General features: G+C 35.0%; 1 protein-coding gene across 1 annotated transcript; it reads left to right on the top strand.

Annotated features, from left to right (window-relative positions):
- Positions 1-1,865: 1,865 nt before the first annotated feature.
- nipal3 (NIPA like domain containing 3) lies at positions 1,866-13,733 on the top strand. Its single transcript, XM_066672089.1, has 12 exons — positions 1,866-2,078; positions 3,576-3,644; positions 4,753-4,924; positions 5,864-5,923; positions 6,692-6,837; positions 7,290-7,386; positions 8,010-8,145; positions 8,301-8,389; positions 8,774-8,837; positions 8,924-9,018; positions 10,135-10,350; positions 10,466-13,733. The coding sequence occupies exons 1-11, from the start codon at positions 2,025-2,027 to the stop codon at positions 10,320-10,322; spliced, it is 1,170 nt and encodes a 389-aa protein (XP_066528186.1). The 5' UTR covers positions 1,866-2,024; the 3' UTR covers positions 10,323-10,350; positions 10,466-13,733.
- The last annotated feature ends 922 nt before the right edge of the window (positions 13,734-14,655 follow it).

Here is a 14,655-nt window from a genome sequence, read left to right on the forward strand (position 1 = left end):
GGTGATTAATTATTAGGGAAATATTTTGAAGGCCCACAGTTGTTAGACGATCATTAATACCTTCACTCGAAAGTTAGAATGAGTCACTGTTGAAATATGAAGGTTGTGATTATCTGACTAATATGGAGTTCAAAATCATTCGCAGTGTTTATATTTAACCATGTTAACTCAATGATGCACAACATACAACAAAACCTACCTACTGTATTTTCAATGCTGTATTTCAGTCTCCTCTATGGGCTTATTTTATAATCTACTATGAAAATGTTCAAATGTTTACGCTCTCTACATTTTCTGTCTTTATATTATACTACATTAAATATTTGAAACAGCTGATATTTTTTGTACAACAATACATCAATATTTTCTTAGATAAATCGATGCATTTAAAATTCATATGCTTGTGACCTGGAGATTGAGATTAAATAAATTAATAAAACAATAATGAAGTAATAATAAAAATGTGTTTATATTTATGAAATCATTTTAAAAAATAATCTCCATATTTCTCAGCACAAAGCTGTCAACTGAGAGTCCTTGTCTTATTACTAAATGTTAGTAAGTGGATTCTCAGTGCCCTCTATAGGACAGTTATAATATTAGGTCTTAACAGAAACCCATGAAACGTTTTTGATGACCGTCTATTCCGTGAAACCACAGGATTAACATGGGACTAGCTGGATTCAAGATGTGGATGATGTTGGTGGGCTGGTACGTGGGTTATTTGTTGTTCCCAGGTGGGCTGCTTATATCAGACAAGTAAGGGCAGGTCGTTAACTCTATATATGGGGCCCACATGTATTCATACTGGGTTTTATAGTCCAGATGGGCCCTATGTTTAATTTATTATGGTCTCAACACTGACCCTGAAGGGCACCCATATGTGGGTCTTCCTTGATCTGGACATCATTTTGACCTCAGCCTTGCCTCAGAGACTGGGTAAATTGAATCCATGACTTGACTCAGATATTATGTGTCTCGATGCAGTAATGCATTGGTTATAATTCTTGGTCTGGGATTTGACATAGATGTGGCTCTAATGGTCTTGACTGCACTTCTGGACTGAAAATAGTCTGCCAACCAAAAATATCTAACCAACAGCATCCTGTGGATGGAGCCCTGTGTTCACTGATGAAAGACTAGAGGACGACCAACACCAACAGTGCATGAACAGATGACATATACAAGGTGAACCAACGAGGTAGGTTTGTTTAACCTAAAAGAAAAATATAAAACACACTCTCTATCTCTCTCACACACAGACACACACACATACATACATACACAAACCCTACAACACCCTAAAATAAAAAAAATATATAGAACACTCTCTCACACACACTCACACACCCTACAACAGCCTAAAAGAAAAATACAAAACACTCTCTCACACACACACACACACCCTACAACACTTTAAAAGAAAAAACATAAAACTCTCTCTCTCTCACACACACACACACACACACACACACACACACACACACACACACACACACACACACACACACACACACACACACACACACCCTACAACACCTGACTTCGGAATCTGTTCTTCAGTTCTTATTTTGGGTTATAAACAAACATTTTTGAAAGCTCTTTTCTGCCATCTGCTGTTTGGAGTTTGAAAAATACAAATACATTAAAAATTTCTTACAGTGTCATATGTGTAGCTTTTCCAAAGGCAATTTACATTTATGAGTGATTGGTTATTTAAAACTAAGCCCATTTTGCTGTGAATAACAAATAATACATGTTCCCATTATAAACAATGCAATTTTATCAGAGTTATAAACGATAGGCTTATATGGAGCCATACGTCACCAACGCATGCGCGAAGAACGTCACCTGGAGCAGACGAAAGCGGAAGTGTGCCGAAGATGTCGACCCGCTCGCAGAGAGAATTAACAAATGAAATACACAATAATTGAATTATCACCGCTTTAGAGAGATGAGTGTATCATATCTGAAACGTTAACTAGGATCGTTACTTTAACTACATATTTATTTCTGAAAAAATAATGGACGGAGTGAGCATCGCACAAACTGAAAAAGACAGAGGCACTTCCTACACTGTGAGTTACTGTTCATATTCACTCTCACAGGCTCATATACAACATTAAACACCTTCCGACATATTTAAAACACATCCTACACTGTGAGTTACTGTTCATATTCACTCTCACAGGCTCATGTACAGCATTAAACACCTTAGATAAAAAACTTTTAAACACCTCCTACACCGAGTTATTGTTTATATTCACTCTCAAAGACTCATGTACAACACTAAACACCTTTAAAACACCGAGAACATAAGTTACTGTGTATATTCACATGCTTATGTACTTTAAACATATTTAAACACCTCCTACACTGAGAGTTACTTTTTATATTCGCTCTCAGACACTCATATGCGGCATTAAATACATTCAGATATTTCTAAACACCTCCTACGCTGCGAGTTACTGTTTATATCCACTCTCAGACACTCACATACAGCATGTGACACCTTCAGACACATTTAAAAATCTACACGTCAAGTAAGAGTTTGCATTCATGCAGACTCATCTACAACATTAAACATATACAAATATTTTTATATATACATAATATACACATCTTATACTCTTGAGTTTCTGCACATGCAGAGTTGTAAACCTCTTCATTCCATAAATTATATTCAAATGGCTTAGTATTCACTCATATTTGTTGTAATTAAAACAATGCTTTTCGTTTAAATGTGTGCTGCCTTGAAAGGTTATATCTTGTTGTGTTAGGTCTACCAATAGGCTTTGAAGCATTTTTGTTTAAACATATGATTGTAATTAAAACATTCTCCTGCTCTTTTGTCATGTGGTGGTAACCCTGGTGTAATATTAAAAATGACAATTGCCATTTTATTCAGCTAAATGTATAAGAATTTTCAAAAATGGGAAGTGAAAAAAGTATATTTCTATCTACATTCATTGAGTTCCATCAAAAAAAATGTGACAAAAGTGCAGGACAATGTTTGAACTTTGAATTACAGTAATATGTTACTCAAAAACTACAAAACGTATTTGTACACCTAATAGGGAAAAAGAGATCGTTAGATGGAGTAAGGGAGAGATGAAGGGATATATGAAATGAAAGATAGTCACAAGATAAGGCAAACAGACATATAATTACGGAACACCGTATTGGCCCCAAAGGACATAAATAATTGTGGACACTTATGCTTATTAAATATCTACAATAAAACGATATGCAAAGGCTCAAATAATGGGATGAATAATCACAAGGCATTTATAAATTGTATTACAAGACAATGCTTATGATGAACACTAGTGCGGTACACACAGTACTCCTAACATAATCCATCGAATAGTGTTGACTAAGGGAGTAACTCTTGTAGACAAGCATGCCTGGTAATAGCTTATGCTGTATATTTATTATCTCAGGATTTATTATCTTTATATTTATTATCTCAGTATCTCAGGACTGAAAGAACCATTCCAAAAGTGTTTTACTGAAGGGGTTTCTTTGTTTTTTTATCCTTTTGCCTCCTCCCCTCTTATGGTCATGCCACTCAGGAGAACCTCATTGGGACATTGCTGGCTATCTTTGGAAACTTGCTGATCAGCATCTCCGTCAGCATACAGGTAAGAAGGGAGGTGTTCACAATGTGTTTTAGAGGCATGTCCTCAGTCACACCCTCAGTGATGAGGTAATGCAGTGACAGGAGAATAAAGAATGAAGGTCAGTGGGCAGGGCAGTGTAGCATTTTGTTCTTTTATGTTTTTTTTTTTTGTTGTTGTTTTTAAAGAGCTACCCGTTATGTCTGTAGGGCGGAAACCTTATGAATACGTCTTCAACACATTAGGTTACGTAGTGGATTCCTTCCATTGGGGTTTTGTTTATTGTTGTATTGCTTTCAAACACCCTTTCCTGGCCCCGGGCTTTCATTCCAATTCGTATTTCAAAGGTTAATGCCAGGAATATTTACAAATATGCCAGTTCCCACATTAAATTCACACACTTAAAATGATGGTTCTTTAGTAAAGAAAATGGTTATGTATAGGTTATGTCCCTGATCATTTGAAGAACCTTTGACAGGATTAAAGGGTTCTTTTCATCTGGAAGTATTCTTCAGATTGACGAAGAATGTGCTATAGATGGTTCTATAAAGCACCTTTTAGAGAAGGGTTCTATATGGCACCAAAAAGGGTTCTTCTTCTTTTGTAATGATATCAGGCTAATTAAATAACTGAGTAAATATACCGGGAACATCATAAATATACACAGCTTGCAGACTGCTATGTTGTATTTTTGATAACAAATGTAGTATGAAATATACATTTACTATTTATTTATTTAAAACATCCAACAGGAATTTATTTTGGTAATAGACGCTTAATCACTTAATCTTATTATTATTATTATTATTATTATTATTACTAGTAGTACATATTAGTATTATTTTTTTTAAGTAGTTGATTCTATCACTCATAACTGATGTAGTTGAACTACTTCCTTCAGAATGAGTCATCACAGTGCACCAATGCATTTTTAATGCCCTGTATATTGAGTAGATATCATGGTCATGAAATTTTTGGAATATGAGTTGCTGATGTATTAACCTCATGATATTGGATATTTCTTTCTCTCTCTCTCTCTCTCTCTCTCTCTCTCTCTCTCTCTCTCTCTCTCTCTCTCTCTCTCTCTCTCTCTCTCTCTCACTCACTCACTCACTCTCACTTACACACACAGAAGCACAGTCATGTGAAATTGGCAGGCAGTAAAGATCCGCGGCAGTTTTATCGGACAAAGTCATGGTGGAGTGGGTTTGTGCTGATGCTGGTAGGCGAAGGGATGCTGTTTGTATCCTACGCTTTTGCCCCCCTCTCTCTCATAGCTCCCCTCAGTGCTGTTTCTGTTATAGGCAAGTATTTCAGCACAACATTTTCACAGTGATTATACATAGCAGTGTCTGTTTAGTTCATAATTCATACTGAATAATTCATATTAGTATTGAATTATTCATAATACAAACCAAAAAGTTGGAACACTGAGTAAAATGGAATATACACAAATCTGTGATTTATTAAACCTCTTCAACAGTTATTCAAATTTTACTGACAAACTTGATAGCTTTTTGTAATATAAACAAGATTTTAATTAATTGCACCTTCAAGCCTTCTGACAGTACTACATGAGAAGCCTTCATGCTACTGTGACTGAAGACTCTGGAAATACTTCAGAAACCATTGTTGTTTAACACTACACATGACTGCATCTTTTCATTCTAAATGTATTTATATTTATAAAGTACAATCAGGTCAGTCATTGGAAACATTAGAAATATTTTGTTAGTGCTTTTGTTTGGAAAATTTGTCAGGAGAATTTTCTAATCTTGTAGTCTTGATTTAATTGCATGTTACAAATGTCAACTTTTCCAGAAAGAGTTTATTCATTTTATTCATATTCATGAATTTTAATACATTGTAAATCCTGAATAGGTGTTCATGTATCAGTGAACATTCATATTAGTTTTTGAATAATCTGATTCTGATCATGAATTATTCAGTTTCTTTTATTATTGAATTATTCAGCAATTATTGTGATTTATTCAGTAATTACTAATAATTTGTAGAGGTTATTAAAATTGTCATAGTAACTGAATGAGTTATTTGCTTAGTGTATATATTTGATACAGAATCATTCATAATCTTTACTGAATAATGGATTATTGTTACTGATTAGTTTACTAAATGGAAATATAGTTCATAACAAATTCAAAATAATATATATTTTTTAAATGTTTTGTCTTGATATAATTGGGCAAATATAATTTTACATTTCTATGCATGTCCCTGCACAGCAAGTTGCATACTGGGATTTCTTTTTCTGAGAGAGAAATGGAAGCCAAAGGAGTTTCTGAGTAAGTCATCCAGCTTTTCTTATTATAATTCAGTCAAATAGTATGAAAATGTGTCTGTGAAGAGAATGCAAATATCTTTACTCTCATTCTGAGTTGAGCTATAGCTGCCAGAGGGGCTGGCCATTTAAATCCTCATCTGATAAAACAGCCACAATTAGCTTGGAGTTCGTTGGCAGAGGCTTCCTTTATTGGCTGTTTTGCAATCACATTTACATATTCTTATTCAGAATTACTTATAATGGATTGTCGTACATATGTAGCCTAAAGTAGTGTTGGGAGTCTAGCCCAAGAACTCTTACAGATATTGTGTTGTCTTCCTGCCCAGGGAGGGAATTGAACTCCAGTTTAGCCATAAATAAGAATTTCAGTCTTAGCATAGGTGCAGTGGTATAACACACTACAAGAAATCAACCACTATGACATTGGAATGTCTCTCCTTTACAAAATATTTGGCAGGAAAAGACTAAAAAAATAAATTAGTTTTACAGTTTATTCTAAATGTAGTCAATCTGTAAAGTCCTTTTAACTCTCTGAATATAGTTTAATTTGGGGGGGATGTGGGGGAATGTAGAGATTACCACATATAAAAAGGGATTGTATCTCATGCCTAGGGTACAAATAGCAAAATGCTAGTGGAATTATTAAATTATTACTTTTTGTATTATTTAATGTATTATTTTTCTGAACTCTTGTCAAAAAATATAACAACTACTATGGGTCTCACCTGTGAATATTTGTTTATTTACTGGCCATTTTTTTTGTTCGCAGAGCGCTACATTTTGTCGTTCCTCGGTTGTGTGTTGACCATTGGGGGTACATACCTCTTTGTAACGTTTGGACCAAACACTCATGAGAAACTGAATGGAGAAAACATTGTGAAGCATTTAATTGGCTGGCCTTTCCTCCTATACCTGGTGAGACATTTAGTATACAAGTTTACTTTTTAAAATCCTGGGACATGCATTTCAGGCCATTTAATTAATATAGCACTATAGTGCTTTTGTTAGAAAAATTTGTCAGGAGAATTTTGTAATCTTGTAGTCTTGATTTAATTGCATGTTACAAATGTCAACCTTTCCTATATATATAGTTAAGTTTACACAGAGAAAAAAAACCTAAATGTATTGGATGATCTCTTAGTGGATATAAAACATATATTTCTAAAAAAAAATTTGCATTTTTCATATATTGAGAAAAATGTATCACAAACTATAATAGGTGCCATAGTGTTCACATTTAAAATTAGCATTCTATGAATAGCATTCTAGTAGTTTGTACAAACCTTTTTGGTGTGAAAAGCTTTGGTATGAATCTAAGCTGTAAACTTTACAACAAACACACTGTTTTCTGCCCTTTCCCTGTCCAGCTGCTGGAGATCATCACCTTCTGCTTGATTCTATATTTTTATAAACAACGCAATGCTAACTACCTCGTGCTCATCCTGCTGCTAGTGGCACTGCTGGGTAAGGTTAATTTCCTAAGAAGGCTACTTGATGTGTGAAATATGGCAATTAGATATTAGGAGTAACTGATAAGTTACTCAATGGCTATGACTTAAATGCAATAATTGTAAATAAGGTTTTTTCTTTACATTTTAAAACAGTCTGTTCTACAATTTTCCCAAAATAGCGTACAGCCTAAGATAAATTCTAAAAATATTTCATTCAGCTTTAGTGTCCTGACAATTTGGGTGAATTGTAAAATTATGCTGTTAATACTTAACAGTGATTGCTGCTCTTACTGAATTCCAGAGCATCTGGGTAAAAGGAATGAAATATTTCAGTTTTTTGTTGTAGCATGTAATGAATTTGCAACTCATTCTAGCATGTTTAGCAACATTAGGTTTCTCAGAAAAATTGGCCAATGTCAATGCCTAACTAGCAAATATTAGTAGTATATTTTGTCTCTTATAATTCTGCTGTTGTTGTAACATCAGGTTGTCTAGCTTGCATTCAGGTTTTATTAGTGATATTATTGTTTACATGCATTGCATTATCCTAGTTTCTGCATTATAACTGTACTAAGTAAGCTGGGCTTGGAATGGACCTTGTGTTGTCCTTACAGCTCTGTTGCATTTGCTCTTTAGGCTCAGTGACGGTGATTGCGGTGAAGGCAGTGTCTGGTATGGTGGTTCTCAGCATTCAGGAGTCGCTCCAGCTCACCTACCCCATCTTCTATGTCATGATTGTCTGCATGGTGGCCACCATCGTTTTTCAAGCATCGTGAGTTCTCAGTTTTTCTTTACTATCGTTCCAACGTTCCAAAAATAATTCTGTGAAAATTTAATCACATGATTTTATTATCTGTGGGACTTTTCAGCAGTTGTGATTTTCTGTGTTTTATATATAACTGTTATCATATGTTGATTTTGTTCCAGATTTCTATCACAAGCATCCCATTTGTATGATTCCTCACTCATCGCCTGTGTCAACTACATCTTTTCCACAGTCTTTGCTGTAGCTGCAGGTAACACCAGTAGGGAACTTTCAATTAGGGGCCTTCTATCCCCCTCAGACAAGTTTATATTATTTCTGTAGATCGAAAAATTAATTTCTAAGTTTATAAATAACTGGATTTTATTTGTTATTTGACCAGGTTTTAATTTGGATTATATATTCTAAGCCATTCATTCATCTGTTTTAATTGTTTGTTTTTTTCCATTTTTTGTATTTTTATTTTCATCATTACTTTAGTGCTATTCTCTTAGCTTGTTTGTTACTATGTCTTAACATGCCAATGTCATGACAATTGGAATAAAAATATTCAATCTAAATAAAGCTTTGGTTAACACATTTATAGTAATTAGTAATGTACTTAGAAATGTTTTTGTTTGTTTGTATTTTAAATCAGGAGCCATTTTCTATCTGGAGTTCAACCATGAGGACATCCTTCACATCTGCATGTTTTTGCTAGGGTAAGCATGATGTCATATATCAGTAACTGTGACAAAGGCTGTAAAAGACTATTTTCAAATATATAAATCACTGGGTCTTTCTTCAGATGTGCTGTGTGCTTCCTTGGAGTGTTCTTGATTACCAAAAACAAGAAAAAAGCCAAAGCATTTGAGCCTTACGTGACCATGGACATGGTGAAAGGTACCAGATCATTTTGTGTGTGTGCGTGTGCATGCGCGTGTGTGTGTGTGCTTTTCAGAGATATAAACTGTAGTAGTTATATTTTCCCTGTAGTTATATTTTACTTTATCAAGCGTTATTATACGCAGTAGGTAGTGTCGCAGTCACACAGCTCCAGGGGCCTGGAGATTGTGGATTTGATTCCCGCACCTGGTGACTGTCTGGGGGGAGTTGGTGTGTTCTCCCCGTGTCCTCGGGGTTTCCTCCGGGTGCGACTCAAAAGTGTCCGTAGGTCTGAGTGTGTGAGTGAATGTGTGTGTGTTTGTCTGTGTTGCCCTGTGAAGGACTGGCGCCCCCTCCAGGGTGTATTTCCGCCTTGCGCCCAATGATTCCAGGTAGGCTCTGGACCCACCGCGACCCTGAATTGGATAAGCGGTTACAGATAATGAATGAATGAATGAAGCGTTATTATACACTTTATATTTGCATATAGATTTCCCAAATCTTTCTTATCGAGATTGCTATTTTGCATATTTTAGTAGAGTAAGACTTCAGGTTTTTGTTGTTGCGAGTGAATGGCAAAATTCCTTTAGGGTAGAATTTATCTCCCTTCATGTCTAGAAAGTATAAGGTGTTAATCACTAATGATTAGTGAAAGTCCCCGCAAAATAAATTAAAAATCCATAAAGGTGCATTTTTGATATAAAAAGACTTGATTAGTGAAAAATCACTAATGCAAATGATTTATGTTTAGACTGATGCAAACGGAAAGCTAGAGTGATCTCCAGAAAAATACCTGTCCAATGAAAAGCATAGGTATCCTTTTTTTTTTTTTTTTTTTTTTTTTTTTTCGTGCAGTTTTTAGTTACATCATTAGAGCAAAGCAGCTGTCCTTCACATTGTGTGAAAATTTCATGATGAATGGACCAATATAAAATCTTCAAAATTACTTGGAATAAAATCTTTTTACATAGATCTCCATTGAAAGTATTTTCCTTCTCCTGTAAAGTTCCTATATTGGAGATGCATGTTTTTTGTTGGACAGTGATGATGTTTAAAATTGTTCTTTACAATACTAGCCTAAGCTGTAGAGTACTATACAGCATTCAAAATATCATTTAATTGTTGTTGATGCAGGTATTCCTACCATTCATGAGAAGGGCTGGGCCGTTCAGCCTGACTATAATGGTTCTTTCTCCTATGGAGCGCTGGAAAACAATGATGTCGTGGCACCTGCTAATCTACCCACAATGAAGCAGGAGAATCTGGCTGTGACCCCTGGCCCTGGTCACCCGTACCATACAACAGAGCTAAAGAAAGACTGATCATACTGCTGAATTCATTCATCAGGAGGTGAGCTTATAGTTTGACCAAACTAATGCAGCTCACAGAAATGAGTCATCACTAATTTGAATTATGTCATTTGCATAATTTAATCTAATGGCTGTTAATTTTCTTTTGCTGTCAGCAACATTTGTGTTATATTGACAGATACGGCTCCTCCTTTAGAACCCACATTTATGAAGACGAAGCATATACTCTATTTTCACTGGTCAGAAAAGAAGAAAACACTTTGGGAATATCTAGAGTACTCTGAAAGCCTGTTCTAGATATTTCTAGATGCCCAAATGTTTCAGGACTCCAGTTGATCTTGAGGATGAAGTCAATTCTGAAACATCAAACTCTTCCAGAACGTCACCTGTTCAAATATGGCACACCTGCTGATGAGATAATTAAGAGAATAGGCATCAGTTATGGTGGTAATTTGTTGGTAACATTAATCCTTTTTATTACACTGTTTCTTTAATCATCACTGTATTTTTTTAAGCATAGCCAAGAAAAACTTTGATCCTTACTTGTAAAAACGGTTTCCAGTACAGATTGTGGAGGAGAAGTAGTAGAGGTGGGAAAACAGTCCATATTTAGATGCATTTTTACTCTACATTTCCTCTACTGTAAAATAAACTGACACATACTCAGCAGTAGTAAGGAGGAGGAGACTTGGAAGACCAAAAATATGCTGAATCCTAGAAATGCACACATTTGCAGTTACACACTTAACTCAGTTTTTGTGTATGTTTAAGAACATTGTCCAAACACTTTGTAAATATACCCCATGTAAGATATTTCTTTGTTTAAAATCCCTCTCAGGCTGAGAGTAATATCCAGATTTCATAGTCTCCTTACAGAGCTAACTAAAGTTAGCCACAGCTGAGGGTTGGTTTTAATATAAAGGCTACTTACAAAACAGACAATATTACTTTAATTGCTCTGTTTGATTTGACTGGTTAGTGACATTACAAGGACCAAAGACATAACATTATCCAAGGTTTAAAGTAGGGGTTTAACCACTAGTCTTATATTATAAATGTGTGGCCATTAGCATAGAAACTACTTATTTATTTTAAGTTATAAGCTTAAGGGTTACAATTATTCATTTCTGTCCAATGTTTATGCAAGTGCTTTGTGGAGTAAAACACCTGAAGAGAGGATGTCATTGATGCTGAGCACTGAATGGTGTTGAGGGAGTAAAAGAGACATTCATGCAATCTGGATTTTCATGAGATGTAAATTGGCCTCTAAAGTTCAGAAGCAGTTTGGATACCCCTATAAGCTATAAACATTAAATATTGATATGCATATAGGACTTTTTTTTAAATATTCATTTATAACTGCATCATATCACTTGAATTGAAATCTTAGAGTCCCATTTTTAGAAATTAGGAGAGTTTATAAATCATTCACACTCTACAAAGCTTCTAAGAAGTCAATGTTACCACAAAAAAGCAGCTAACAGTATTTATGTAATTAAGAAATAATTATTCATTATTACTTTATTTATAAACCAAACTTTACATGACATGAAGGGTGAAATGTATTTGTAGTATCTGAAAGAACGTCAGTGCCCCACAAATGGAGTCCCAAATTCGGATTGCCATGTTTCAAATATTAACTTCTAGTCTGTCCAGGCCACCACTAGGTGTCAGTATAATGGCTGTTTCATAAAGTGAGGGAGGGAATCATTGGAGAAAATGGCTGGTTGTTCCTTTCAAATGTTGGGGTGTGTTGGATTAACATTTGCAAATTTGCACAGATTTAAATTACATTAAATATTTGCTATTTTTGCAGATGCATATTTCCAATACAAACAGACTCCATTTTATGCTTGAATATATTTTTATTCCTTCTGTCTGCTGTCTCTGTGGTGTTGAGGTTCACTGTGCATGTGAGGAGACAGCTGCTGTTGCACATTTGGTATGAGACTTAAAATGTAATTATACAATTAAAGATGCAGCATGTAAGATTTACTGGCATCTAGTGGTATGGGTGCGGATTGGAGCCTACTACCTCTCCTTCACCCCTCACTTTTCAGGCTGCCACATTATCTTAAAAACAGGAAATGCACTCTCCATAGCCATCCATTGTTGTGTTTGTTCATTTGTCCTACTGTAGAAACATGGCATCTGGTGGGCTTATTCTTAACTCTCTCTCTGTCTCTCACACACACACACACAAAATAATGCTTTTATGATTTAGGAGGAAAGACTATACCAACCCTATGCTAAATAATTAGTCTTTCCTCCTAAATCGTACATTCTGCACATTTCTAAACAATATATTTACACACATATTTTCTAAATATAAATAACACTCTGTGGTTTAAAACTCAATTAAATTTCAAACATTTCCCTGAAGAGATATTATGCCGTTCACGTGAGGTCAAAAGTAAACTTGAAACAAAAAAGTAACCATTACTAAACAAAGTCCACATAAATGTTTCCATATTATGTCTCTGCTTCTTACAGGTCATTTACAAATCTCTTGAGATATGTGTCATGTCAGTGATTTTGAGAATTTGTGAATAACTGTAGCATGACCAAATGACCAGTTGAGTCTACCACTCTGTCTACAAATGTTTTAATACATATCAATTGTTGCTAGGTCAGGCAAGATTTACAGAACGCTGGTAAAAAAAACTATACCTTTCAACATAATGAGAAAAAAGACATGTATTTCTACCAAAACCTAAAATGAATTAACAGTTTTGATTGTTATTAGCTGGACTAGTCAGTCGTAGCTAATCCAAACAAGGCAGGCTGAAAAAAGAACATATTAGCCACCTCGCTAACTCTAAATGTACGTGTGCTTATAATGGTATAAACTGAGGTGTTTTCTGTAGTGTCTCTATTCTGAAGGAGAAAATAGCTTCAGAAATATTATGACACTATGAGTTTTACACTTTCTAATTTTCCATTAATATTTCCAACTGACATTCTTCATTTTTTTTTTTAAATGTCTTATAATATTGTCATAGACACTTTTTTCCCCACACTCTGTGCCTGTGGAATGAGCTTATGTAGGACACAATTCATAATTTATTTTTCTAATCATGTAATATATTACACTGTTATTGTTCCGAGACTTGGGGCAGTTGTTAAAAAGGGAATAATGAATCTGTCTTTTGTTGTTGTTTTTTAAAAAAATATATATAAATAAAAAAATACATTGTAATGTTTCACTTAGTACTTAGTATAGAAAGGATACTGTTCTACTGTTTTTGTTTATTTTAAATAAACTTTTTTTCTGGACCAATAATGAATGTATCAGTAAAGATTGTAAACTGGTGTACATTTTGTGCTGGGCTAAAGCTTTCTCTTTGTGATGGAAAAATATTTTAACAATTTTTAATTTAAAACATTTTATTCCATGTGTGCTGTAAATTCTGATTAAATAAATGGGTCAAATGTAAGCAAAGTCTTTCAGAGTGGATTGATGTGAAAACATACCGATTGAGAATTGTTTACACTGGTGGTAAATGGAACCAGACCACTGCTACTAAAAGCTCTTCTCAGAAAGTTATTACATGAAATGTTTATGAATACACTGCCTGTTGCCTGTAGACAACTTAAAGAAAATTTTAAAAAATCATGCTCTGTGGAGGGACACGTGTAGAGTGTTGTGAAGCAAAGTAGTCCCCAAAAGATTTTCCACCATTTTGCCGTCATCAACTTTGTATTTAAAACTTTTAAGACTGGAGCAGTTCACTCATGGTGGTAAACTAGTGTTGTGATGTAATCATGATGATACAGAATGTCTGCTTCCTGTCACCACTCAGCTACAGTCAACAAGTTAACACAGAAACACTGCATTTATCAAAGTCTCAAGTACTGAATGTAGAAGGGATCTGTGGGAATTTGTAGAAATTGTTGGAGCATTTTATTTTTAATTATTTTAATGATGGGGTGTGGACTAGCGCTACCTCTGATGCAGAGGAATTGTGTGTGTGTGTGTGTGTGTCACATTCATGGCATCAGACAGCAGGTATTTTCTGGGTGGAGATCAGAGCACAGATTAAACTCTGGGCCTCCAGCCACTGGCATTAGTTAAATGAGAACGCCATGCACTGTGACCTCTGACCCTGCTGTCTTCTTTGGAACAGCACACTGAAAGATCCCTTTAGGGAAAGGGCATTTACATACCACATTTGTGCCACATTGATGAAGTATTGTTCTCTATATTTAGCAAGGCATGATTAAAGCTTTTGCTAAAGTGAGATGCATGGATTGTTCTCCATGTGCTGTGTGTATGGGAGCTTTTAAAGTTCCTAGGGCGTTCCAGCCAAAATAAAAAAACATACTTTGGTTAATCTTTTGTAAA

This window comes from Hoplias malabaricus, chromosome 1 (assembly GCF_029633855.1).
Source record: "Hoplias malabaricus isolate fHopMal1 chromosome 1, fHopMal1.hap1, whole genome shotgun sequence".
Lineage (NCBI taxonomy): Eukaryota > Metazoa > Chordata > Actinopteri > Characiformes > Erythrinidae > Hoplias > Hoplias malabaricus.